Raw genomic sequence first — 12,454 nt, forward strand, 5'->3', positions numbered from 1 at the left:
ATCGTAGGGCTTGTAATCTCAAATAAAACCTGCTGGGAGGGACGAAGGAGTGCTCTCTTATGAAATGAAGCTCAATATTCTTCTCATCAGATGCCTCACTGCACTGAAAATGTATATAAACCAAACTCCTCACTCGCTCACAGGAGACTTATAACAAAGCAGGCCCGACATTTATTCACATCAATCCTCTGGTATTTTCTGATGAGCAAAAGGAGAAAAGGAGCGTAAGAGCAAGCAAACACATAGAAAGTAGTGGTAGGATCGCTAGTAGTGGACACCAAGATTTCCAATTAAGTTTCAATTTCAGTGAGATTTAAATAATTTTTGAGTACAAGTACGACACCTGGGCCATATTTTACTGTGAACAATTACTTGTTGTCATCTGATTTTCAACTGGGCGTCCTGCATTTTTATCTGGCAGCCCTAGTTAGTGGGATTATGCCTCCCTGCACACCATTCCGCCCACTTGACAATGGAGGCTGCCCAGGGATGGCCCACAGGAAAGAAGATTCTCTGGGAGCGCAGGACACCTGGTTTTCAGTCTTGGTTCTGCTACTAAACAGTAGCAGAATTTGGGCACGTTTCCATCTCTCATCTCTAAAATGTGGCTGCAGAACATACGACTGAGAATGTTCTTTGTTGCTTTGAGCCTGCATGACTCTAATCCTACTTTCTATCTCTGATTCTACTTTCTATCAGCCCTGGGATTCCAGGCTCTCCTTCCCTCCTGCATTCTCCTGACCCGGGGCTCACCAACCACGCAGCCTGTCTCTCTCACTTCAGGCTGAGGGTCTTAACTCCTCTCGGCTGCCACAGAGGAAGTACTTTCCAGGACACACAGTAACTTGGATGAGAAATAAGAACATCCAAAACTTGATGGATGTTTATCTGCAGGTCATGCTCACACACATTATTTCATAATTTTACATGAAGCTCAATCAACGTAGGGTCAGATGTATTTCCCCCAATTTGCACTGGGAAAGTCCAAGGTGCAACAAGGCTACCCGACTTGTCTAAGCCTCAGTGCTGGTTACTGGAGGGTGCAGCTGGCTCTTCTCTCTCCCAAGGGTGCCAGATTGGGGGCTCTCAGATCTCACCAGCAAAAGAGTGTCAAAGCTTCACGTGTGTGCATGCATGCACACGCCCACAATCAGTGAGCAGATTACACAAAAGGAAGGTAAAGGCCCTCGGTTCATTCACTGACTGTCTCTAGTACTCTGGGGAACGATGCCAGGGAGGAACAGTGATTAACAGAAGGAATCGTATCAGGATTAGGCTTTTGTTCGCCCCTCTCTCTCTCATATGAGAAGTGCAATTAATGAGAAGAGAGAAATACTGCACAGAAGGAACTCTTTGATGATAATTTGACATCTTCGTCAATTTCTAGGAGTCTTCCTGGAATTGGAACTTACCCTCGGTCTTCCACAGTTGCCTCCTTCAAATGGATATACGTTTCAGGGAAAATACCCTACAGAGAGAAGAACTTTGGTTATATGGCCATACAGATCTCAGCATAAAGAGCACAAAGGGCATCAGGAATGAATGAGGAGGAGACAGGATACCTGGACAGTGGCTAGAATTGCAGGGCCAACCACACTGACTGTCACCTAAACGAAAGCATGGCTGAAAAGACAGAAATTAATAGCTGGGTTCGCAGAGCCTAAGAGAAATGCTTCCTAAATGGACAGGCAAGCATCAGCGCTGCAATAATGGCAAGGACTTTCATAGTGAGATCTTAAAACCCTCCAGATTGTACACACCATGAAATGCTTTCCTTTAAAGGGTTTCACATAATTAGTGACATGGAGGGCTAAGTACTTAGTGGCCCATAAAATTACAGTGATTTTCTAAAACAATCCCTCTCAGCACGTTTACTTAAACCAAATGTGCCCCAAATCAATTAGTACTAGTTATCTGGTTATTTTTAGCACTTCCCAGGCTCAAATGGCTCCATTCTATATTCCTAAGAGGCGATTCTACATCACTATTGGGACATTGCCCATGGAAGAACTAAGGCCCAGAAGGACCTAAGAGAAAGACTGGAAACCAATCACTAGAAACAAAAGAAGTGAAGATCAGATCTAACCAACAGAAAGCAGGTCATGGATCTGAGTTTTCCTAAATGCCAACGGCTTCTGTTGTTTAACTGTGTGATATGCTGACCAAGAAATGAAGAAACGGGCATCTGGGAAAGGCATTGCTGCTCTTTGTTTTAAGGATTTTAAGTTTGCATGCCAGACGAGTAGAGGTAGGAGAAGAGCCCATTTAATGGGCACACCTGGCTCAACTGCTCCTAGCCCTGCACCTGTAAAGGTCAATGCGACCCTGTGGCATTGTGTCGGGGGTAGCTGACCACAAAGGTGGGAGAGGACTATCCTCCTACTTGGGGGACGGAGTCAAAGATGTGTGTGTACCCAGTGATCCTTAATCCATTCAGAGATAGACCACTGGGGTCAGTGTTGTGTCTGGTTTCATGTGCTGTATTTACCTGAATAATACTCTTCTTTCTCCATTTTAGCCCTTTGCCAATAAAACAGGAAAGAGCAAGAAAATCTGAGATGGAGCTGCTTCCACAATTGGTGATGACAGGATAGATCCTGTCACTGCTTGAGTCAAAGGCAAAATGACCATCCTTTCCTGCCAGGCAGGAAGAACCAAAAAAAAAAAAAGAAAGAAAGAAAGAAAGAAAGAAAGAAAGAAAGAAAAAAAAGTAAAAGTAGATTGCCTTCCCCTCCTCACTTTGAGAAAAGGATAGGGCATGGGGTATATAAGTAAGAAAGTACCATGCCAATGTGTTATTGATAAGACCCAGAACACACACAGAAACAAGGCAACACTGACCTCTTTCATTACATGGGAAGCATTCAAAGTGATTTTAGAAAACCGATCAAATGGTTAAAAACAAACAAAAAGTCAATGTGTATATAATACCTTTGAGGCCTGATTTCTGGTGTTCTGAATCTTCAGGTCTGTCCTTATGATGCCTGCCTAAAGGACTTTAGGTATTTCCTCTCTCTGCTAAAGCTGAAGTAAATGTTTTGTTGACTGCCATTTTGGTTGAGAACCAGACTTGATCGTCCAGAACTCACCTTGAGAACATGATGGCAGTGAAATAATCCAGATATAAAAGGACAAATACCGTACGACTTCACTTGCAAGAGGGATCTAGAGGAGTCAAATCCATAGAGACAGAAAGTAGAATGGGGGTTCCCAGGCATGGGGTTGGGGAGGAACGGAGAGTGGGCAGTTAGTAAATGATGAATCACTTAAAGCAGTAGTTATATGGAGCTGTATTCATAGGTGAAAATACAATTCAACCCTACTAACCCCAAGGAATATCCTCGGAGCAGATTTTTCTCATCAAGGAGGGGAAAGGACCAATTAAAATTTTTGTACATTCATTATCTGATGACTGGTCTTCTAATAACTGAGGGAAATCCAAATCAAAGATAGAAGCATGTTAAATATAAATAATGCCTTATTTTGTAAATCTATGCAGATTACCAGCAGATAATTTATGTTAAATGTGTAGACATGATGGTTTTCCTATTAAGAGAATATTTATTTTGTTTGCATTACCACCCTGTTATCGGTAGGCATTCTCCTTCCATGAGAGCATACGCCCACCTACAGCCATTTAATTGCTCTGGTAAATCTGAGCCTTGTAGAACTTTTCCTAAGCCCATTTGATACACAGAAAGACAGGATGGGGTACCTATGTGGCTCAGCCAGTGAAGCCTCTGACTCTTGATTTCAGCTCAGGTTATGATCTCATGATTCATGAGATTGAGCACCACATCGGGCTCCTCACTGATAGCTCAGAGCCTTCTTGGGATTCCTTCTCTCCCATTCTTTCCCTCCCCGCTTTCTCTTTCTCTCTCTCTCCATCAAAATAAATAAACTTAAAAAAAAAAAAAGGCAGAATAAAATTGGGGGGTAGATTTCGGATTTAAAGTCTATTTCAATTTTGACCTTCCTTCCTCAATGCAACCTACTCACTTTAGTAAAAAAATAAACTAATGATTTTCTAGATACTGTCCTTATCCCACACTTCCACAATCCTGCCAGGATCAATAATCAGTTTCTGCAAAGCTCTTGGCTTCTTCAATTTGTAAAAACCACTAGCTCATTTTTATCAATGCTCTAAATGGCTAGGTCAGCTGATAAATGACACCCAAAATTTCCATTAAAATAATAGGCCTTTCAAAGAGTTCCTCCCCTACAGACCTTCAAAGGCAGGAAAACAGCATTAGGAGAGCATTTCAAATAGGCTGGATCTCTTAATGAAAGGGTGTCAAAAGCTGAACATAATTCATGATGACTGAATCTGAATTCCCTCGATTCTTCTCTCTTCCCAGAGTTCTCCACTAGGAAGATATTTCAGCTTAAAACCAACAGGTAAATGCACAGTCCTTGTTCGCACTATCATTTCATTGAACTACAAAGCTGAATTATGAAGAACTTAAAAGAAGCTCTTCCAGGGGCGCCTGGGTGGCTTAGTCGGTTAAGTGTCCGACTTTCGCTTAGGTCATGATCTCGCGGTTCGTGGGTTCGAGCCCTGCATCGGGCTCTGTGCTGACTGCCAGCTCAGAGCCTGGAGCCTGTTTCAGTCTGTGACTCCCTCTCTCTCTGACCCTCCCCTGCTCACGCTGTCTCTCTCTGTCTCTCTCTCCTAGAAATAAATAAAACATTTAAAAAAAAAAAAAAAAAGAAGCTCTTCCTGAAATCATTCTTCATAAGGGTGAGATTGAAAGTTTAAACAAGGGCTTTAAGAAAATGAAGACAAAAATAAAATTTAGAAACACACCCACAACTTGTCAGTCAGACCCTAGCAGAGCACTCTATTCACTCCTCAAAGCCAACAAGGGCACTAGTTACGATCGATTTTGATCTATCAGGACCTCACACGATGCCTTAGAAACCACGGCCGTCTATGTGCAAAAGGGATCCTCACATTCTGTAGCTCTCTGAAAGGGGAAAGTGTGGTCTGGGACCTTGTTTCAACATGATTCACCATCACCAGTTAAAAATCAAGAATTGTGTTTGTTCTTTAAGTTCATATGATCTTATCTGAGAATTGGTTTTTGTTCATTTTTCTTGTTGACTTTCTTTTAAAGATTGGGAGTTAAGTGGCATAAGTATTCTTGCTCTTTAATAAACTCAGAACTTCAAAACTGTTAAGTCCAATCATGCTTTGAAATAACGATTGTTTCTCTAATTGTGAGTCAAATAAACACCGCAAACTAAAAAGCAGGAGTGTCTATAACGTGAGTACGAGGATCCTAAAGGAAAGGTCTTGTCTTTAGTCTTATGCTCTTTTTCATGCCAGAATGTGCCTGTCCCATGTCCCTGCTTGAAGGCCTGGAGAAATTAAAGTCAGCAAGAGATTAAATGAAAACAGTTAAGCTGGAAATGAAACCATGTGACAAGACTCAAACTATGGGGAGAAAAATTCAGCATCAGGATTTGGGGAAGGATAAAAAGGACCAACATTGTGGGAGTGGATACTTGCATTACAAGCAAATAGTCCTTTATTTTGGAAGATTATGAAACTGTCAAAGGTAACAAAATGTGGTGCATAGGTACACCTACACGTGCGAACAGTATGACTTAAAAGCCAAATATATGGAAAGCTTGACCCAAACGGTGCTGGTTTCTAACCTAATGCCCTATGCCTTGTAAAAAAAGGACTTCCTTGTAGAAAGGGCTTCTTTAACCTCTGAGCTCTTTGGAGAGTTATGTGCTCAGATTACTTGTATCTCATGCTGTGTTTGAAAAATAAGAACTGTGGGTTTTGGGTTTTTTTTTGTTGTTGTTGTTTTTTACTCACTTGATAAATTCTAAAATGTTTCTCTTACCCCTTTCCTAATGAGCTATTTTGCATGTGAACTAACTGTGAAATATGATGGCCCTATCAACTCTGCTCTTTCAAAACAAAGTGCTGACTCCACATGCCACCCTCGGGTGCGGCCTCAAAGGAAAAGCACTGACCTGACCTAAAATTAACTGAGGGCGGTATTAACGTAACTAATAGATTTTCTTTGGCTTGATGATGAGTAGTTTTGGCACTGGGTATAGGAACCTGCTAGGGTCAGTATTTTTCAAACTCTTTGCCCATGATGAGATACATTCTCATGGCAACCCAGTACTTAACAATACATAAAATATCATTTGAAATACATAAAATACATTAGTATCTAGGCTGCAAACAAGTTTCATGAAATAGGATTTGTCATGCATTCCATTTTCTTTTCTGCTTTTCAGAGTTTGGGTTTCTGGAAAATGTTGGTTAATAACCCACTATGTTGATTTCATGACGTATGACTGGGGTTGTGAGGTTCAGTTTCAAAACTACTACTCTGGGGGCACCTGGGTGGCTCAGTCGGTTAACCATCCGACTTCAGCGCTGGTCATGATCTCGCAGTTCGTGGGTTCGAGCCCCCCATCAGGCTCTGTGCTGGCAGCTAGCTCAGAGCCTGGAGCCTGTTTCAGATTCTGTGTCTCCCTCTCTCTCTGAGCCTCCCCTGCTCACGCTGTCTCTCTTTCTCAGAAATAAATAAAACATTAAAAAAAAAAAAAACTACTACTCTGGCTTATTCATTTTGTGATAAAGGATAAAATCAAGTAGAAATGGGGAGACGCTTTAGCTCTGCGATGTTAGCATTGGAGCTCAAGGAGTAAGAAGCAGCATGGGTCCCCCTGAAAGAGACAGCCAGCGATAACAATGTCACTATACCACCACCCTGCTTAGCTTGAGGGACAGAAAGCAATACACCTGCAAAGGCCCAACACAGTGTGTGACTTTACTGCTGGTCTTTATCCTTGAGGTGGCAGGGAGGGATATGGTCAATGGGACTTGTGCTATCTTACCCAAACACTGAAGTCAGAGAACTTGTTTTCAGGCCAAACGAAGAGCCATCACAGAGAACACAAACTAGGTCCAGAGACAGCAGGGAGCAGAAAATGAGTAACAAAAAACTAGCAGACAGATTCAAAGTAAAAATGGAATGGTAAACCGTACCTTTTTAGATTTATTTTGGAGGGTGTATCCTCTGTACCAACCTGTCGGGGCAGAAGAAAACATAACGTTTTACGTTATCAGAGATAACATAAGGATATCAGCAATATATATCCCCTTATTGTATTAGATTCCTGAGATGGAAGCCAAGAGGCAATTAGCAGACTAGAAGATGGGCATTTTGGTTTATTACGCCGTCAAACTTTAGATCAATTTGAGAGCTTTGTTCTCATCACAGGTAAAGGATTTAGCATCAAGTAGAACCATGCCTCATCTCTGCTCCTTTGGAGAAAGGACAGAACAAAACAAGACAGAAGGCAGGCAACCTCACAATACCTCACAGTCATTCAATTAAGTGTTTTTGCATGAACGAATAAGATGTTCATCTATCTGTACACATTCTACAAGTCACCCTCTACTGCTAAAATGAATACTTTAATAATTTATATACTCTTTCTCTTATCCAGGTGAAGAACCACTATTCTACAACAATTTTAAACTGGAAGTAGCAAATCTTGCAGGTATAAACATTTGTATCTAAGAAAGTTGAAACACATAATAAAACAGCATTTTAAACAATTCTTGGCAATGCTATATCCACCCCCAACAATAGAAAAACACTGTTTGCTGGATGAGGCTTTAAATAAAGGCTTTCACTTCTCTATAAAAATTTCAATAAATGTGCATATATCTATGGATGCTTCTCCATCCTCTGTCTGGTAGAGGGAATATACAATTTAATCTGCCCATCAACAGATAACTTACATTAAATATTTATTGGACACCTACTAGAGGTAATTTACTGTAATGATTTTCTCCATTCCCCATGTCCATCAGGCATCGAGTTGATCATCTTGCCTAAGTAAACCGGGCTATAAGCCATATGCACACTGTGAGTAGACACAAACTGCCATTAAAACTTCAGGCATCTGCCAACAGGGTTCTAGAACCCCCTGTAATTTGTTTCACGTGAAGGCACCCAGAAAACAGACGCACAATCTGTTCCAGATACATTACAAGAAGAAAGTTGGATTTGCCATCTTTGAGCACAGAGTTAACAATATTTTCACAAGTTTTAAAGTGTCAGCATTCAAAACTTCAAAGGCTTCTGCTAATTTTTTTTTACAGGAAAGAATCAGGTACCAGGTTGTGAAAGTGTTACAGGTTTGTCTCAAGGCGCACGGTTGGGGAAAAGATATTGGAATAGGAAACCCTGCTCCCAATTGAGGATGCCAAAGTGCACATGAGAGCCAGGTGCAAGAACACCAAGCTCAACATCACTTGCTTGTTCTTCAGCCACAGGAAAATGCCTTTGCCATGAATGAATGGCTTCAGCCTCATCCTGGGGTGGGGGAGGGGCAGGCACACTGAGAAACAATAGCCCCTTCCAAGCACTTGTCATCTCCCTGCATCCCACCAAACGGGAGATGTAACAGATTGGACTTTGCTCCACTGTCAGAGAGGGATTTCTCTGTCTTTCTGTAAACAGTATTTTTGCGCAGCCATTCATCACAGAATTATGCTTTCTAAACCCGTCATTTTTGAAATCTTTTTTTTTTTTTTTAAACTTCTTAAGCCTTCTCTAGAATTGTGGTTTGTGTACAGCTCCCATCTAAAGGCACACAATTATCACACTGAATTTGAAGAACGTTCATTTTGCTTGGTGTTAGGAGGCAGCAGAGTGTTGTCTCTCTCTCTGCTGTTTTCCTATTACTGTCAGGACTCCATAAATTCACTTGCAAGGGATATAAGCAAGAACCCAGTTTTCCAACTGATCCATCCCTCTATTTAAGACCAGAGAATCACAGTTTAGTATGGTATGCTTTTAGGCTTCCAAATGCATCATGATACAAAGAGAAGGCAAAGGCTATATCAAACAAGCAGCTGTGATCAAGAAGTAGTGTGAGCTGGTAAGAATCTCAGATGCTCTTTAAAATTAGTACATTATTGGGACGCCTGGGTGGCTCGCTCGGTTAAGCGTCCGACTTCAACTCAGGTCACGATCTCGTAGTCTGTGAGTGGGAGTCCCGTGTCGGGCTCTGTGCTGACAGCTCAGAGCCTGGAGCCTGCTTCGGATTCTGTGTCTCCCTCTCTCTCTCTCTGCTCCTTCCCCGCTCATGCACTGTCTCTGTCTCTCAAAAATGAATTGATGTTAAAATATTTTAAATTAGTACATTATTAAAATGACGAGAAAAAATAAAAAAATAAAATAAATAAAATGAAGAGAATGGTGAGGGATGGGGAGTCCAGAAGGCTAGTCTCACCTATATTTAGGTGAAATGTTAGTCTCAGAAAGTGAGTCTGCAAGCCCATACACATACACAGAACACACTGGTGGTTGCCAGAGGCAGGGCGACGGAGGTGAAGGTGGGACGGGTGAAGGGAGTCAAAAGGTACAAACTTCTAGTTACAAAATAACGAAGTCACGGGGGTGTCACGTACAGCCTGGCAACCATAGTTGTTAATACTGCATCGGGTAGTTGAAAATCACTGAGAGAGTAAGTCTTAAAACTTCTCATTACAAGGAAAAAGGGTTTCGCAACAACATATGCTAAGATAAGGTATGTTAACTACACTTATTGTGATGTTTTGCAATAAACACAAATATCGAATCATTATGTTGTACACCTGAAATACAATGTTGTGCTTCAATCACACCTCCCGAAAACAAAAGCGGGGCAGGGGAGGGGGTGCGGGGAGAGTTTATGGTAACCATGGTGAACATCTAAAGTGATTCTAGGAAGGTGGCTCTTCCATTCAAGAAGCCAGTCATTTCTGTTTTCCTGGGACTGCCCCAAGCCAGGATCAAAATCTGTACCCTCAGAAATGGAAATGTCTGAGAGATCCTAATTCCACTGGCAAGGCTGCTTCTTGTATCTCGGGTCTTAGATGATCTCCATCAATCAAGACTCTAGCATCTGCTCCATTTCACCTCATTCATCCAATGTATCTCTTGCTACTGCACAGGTTCTGGCTCCTATACAACAGAGTCGTTTACTTGTTCTCTCTGCTACATGAAGTCACTCAATAAATATTTATTAAACACTAGTTTGGTCACCATGGTATACTACAGAGCAAAAGTCATCACAAAGATGACACACTGATACAAAAAATAAAAATACAGAAATAAGACAATCTCATATAATGACAGCACAAAGAAGTGTTCAAAGAAAGAAACATGGCAGCGAATGACTGGTAACATGGTACATTACTTAAGGTGATCAAGAAAGGCCATTCTGAGAATCTGAACGGAACCAGCCATAAAAGGGGAAAAGCAATTAGAGGGTGGGCGGAGGGAGGCCTGACTCTCAACCCTGGCTGTCCACTAGATTTACCAGGGAACTTTTTAAAATCCTGATGCCTGTGTCATATCCCAAATATTCTGATTTCTTTGGACTCGGGTGGGACCCAAGCTTTGTGCTTCTAAAAAGGTCTCCTGGTGATGCTAATGCGCAGCCAGGATTGATTGTCAGAGGTATTATATGCCATGGACAAACTTCGTTTGTATTCTAAGCATGATGGGAAGCCATTGGAAGGTTCTAAATGACATCATGCCTTATGCTTTTAAAACATTATGCTGCCTGTTATGTAAGAATGGACCATGGGAGGTGAGACACAGTGGAAAGAGGAACACGAGGGAGGAGACTAGTAGGTAAAGTGAAAATGGGGAGAGATAAAAGATGCTAGACACATTCTGAATCAACAAGAGTTGCTCAGGATTTAGCTGGGAAGAGCCATGAGCTATTCAAGCAAATATTCAAGGGCATTCAAATCTTGGGTTGAAGCAACTGGGTGGCTAGATTAAGTTCCTCGGGATAGGGAGATTGAAAAGAGCAAAGCGCTGGGGAATGGGAGACAGAATCAAGCAATGTATCTTGGCCCTTCTGCTTCCCTTCCTGAACAACTGAGCCCTGGGCAATTACGTAGGACAGGGCAATGTAGGCATTTGGAAGGGGGGTAAGGAGAGCATCCACACAGGGAGCCAGACTGGCAGGGCAAGTCAGAGCCCAGGCAGTACAAAGTATGCATCCATGGGGGTCAGGGGATCTGCAGACGGAGGTGAAGACAAGGGCATCTGTGTCCAGGCCCTGTGGGTGGGGGATGGTAAAATGACGAGCTATCAGAGAGAGGGCAGGTTGAGGAGAATGTCCATGTGGTAGAAGGTGTGGTAATCAAGAACAGATTGTTTACATACTGAGGAACTGATGAAATAAGTAACTATAATAACTTGCTGGAATATTAATCCTGGAAGCCAGCTTTCTTACTCTCATGGAAGGGAGTTCCAAGAAAGGGAAAAAACTAGAATCAACTCTGAGATGCTGGACTGGAATTGAAGGTACCCATGTGCTAGCATGACTTCAAAAACAGGTAAAGAGGTCAAAATCAATGGACCGTGTTAGCCTATATTCATACACGGGAGCCCATTATCCCTAGCTCTGCTGATACCTCCAAGTTCTTATTTTTCTGCCCCTGATATAGATGGAGAGTTCAGAAAAGAAGCTATGGAACTGGACCATAGAGAGCTACCAGACCAAGATAAAGCAGAAAGGCATTTCCATGAAGAGCAAATCCAAGAAAAGAAGGAGAACTGCAAAATCATCTTACTTGTCTGAACACAGGAGAGGAACGTGAACGTTTCTGATGGGAAGGCTGCATCTGATAAAGAAGTAGGTCCACAGAGCACCACATAAGGAAGACACCTCCAGAGGAACATCATCCAAAGGACATTCCACAGCATCTGCTGTTAACCCTATGTAGACCCAACCATCTAAATAACAATGGTTTTAAAATGTTATACGAGGGGCGCCTGGGTGGCTTAGTCAGTTAAGCGTCCGACTTTCGCTTAGGTCATGATCTCGCGGTTCGTGGGTTCGAGCCCCGCATCAGGCTCTGTGCTGACTGCCAGCTCAGAGCCTGGAGCCTGTTTCAGATTCTGTGTCTCCCTCTCTCTCTGACCCTCCCCTGCTCACGCTCTCTCTCTCTCTCCTAGAAATAAATAAAACATTAAAAAAAAATTTTTTTTTAAAAATGTTATACGATATTTATACTGAGAGACCTCTATTAGGCACAAACAGGTATTTGTGTAATTGGTGGGGAGTATAAGAGAGCTAAATCCTTATTTTCCATAAGAAGCAGTTAATAAGAAATGCAAAGGGAAATACCAAGTAATGGAAGCAAGGTTATTTGGAAATGAAAAAGCATATGCTACAAAAACTGGCTGCAAGAGTTGAAAGTAGAATCAGAAACCAAGAGGAAGTGTGAAGGGGCTATTGTTCATAAACTTGCTAGAAATGACCTGGCCTTTAAAATCATATACATTTCTGACAATGATAAAATTGAAATTTAAGGGGGAAAAATACAGCTGATAAGCCCTGGTAAGCTGGGATGAGGCAAAGGCAAAATTATAGGGAAAGAAAACAGTACAAGGCTGAGCAA

At 42.0% G+C, this 12,454-nt stretch overlaps 1 protein-coding gene across 1 annotated transcript in view; it reads right to left on the reverse strand.

The window, feature by feature from the left end:
• DOCK5 (dedicator of cytokinesis 5) overlaps positions 1–12,454 on the reverse strand; it is a 164,946-nt gene that overhangs the window by 137,328 nt on the left and 15,164 nt on the right. The window contains exons 2-3 of the mRNA XM_077780138.1: positions 7,022–7,062; positions 1,413–1,468 (exon numbers count right to left, since the gene is read on the reverse strand). Coding sequence (XP_077636264.1) covers positions 1,413–1,468; positions 7,022–7,062 — 97 coding nt within the window. The remainder of the gene's footprint in view (positions 1–1,412; positions 1,469–7,021; positions 7,063–12,454) is intronic.

This window comes from Crocuta crocuta, unplaced genomic scaffold (assembly GCF_008692635.1).
Source record: "Crocuta crocuta isolate KB4526 unplaced genomic scaffold, BGI_CrCroc_1.0 scaffold395, whole genome shotgun sequence".
Lineage (NCBI taxonomy): Eukaryota > Metazoa > Chordata > Mammalia > Carnivora > Hyaenidae > Crocuta > Crocuta crocuta.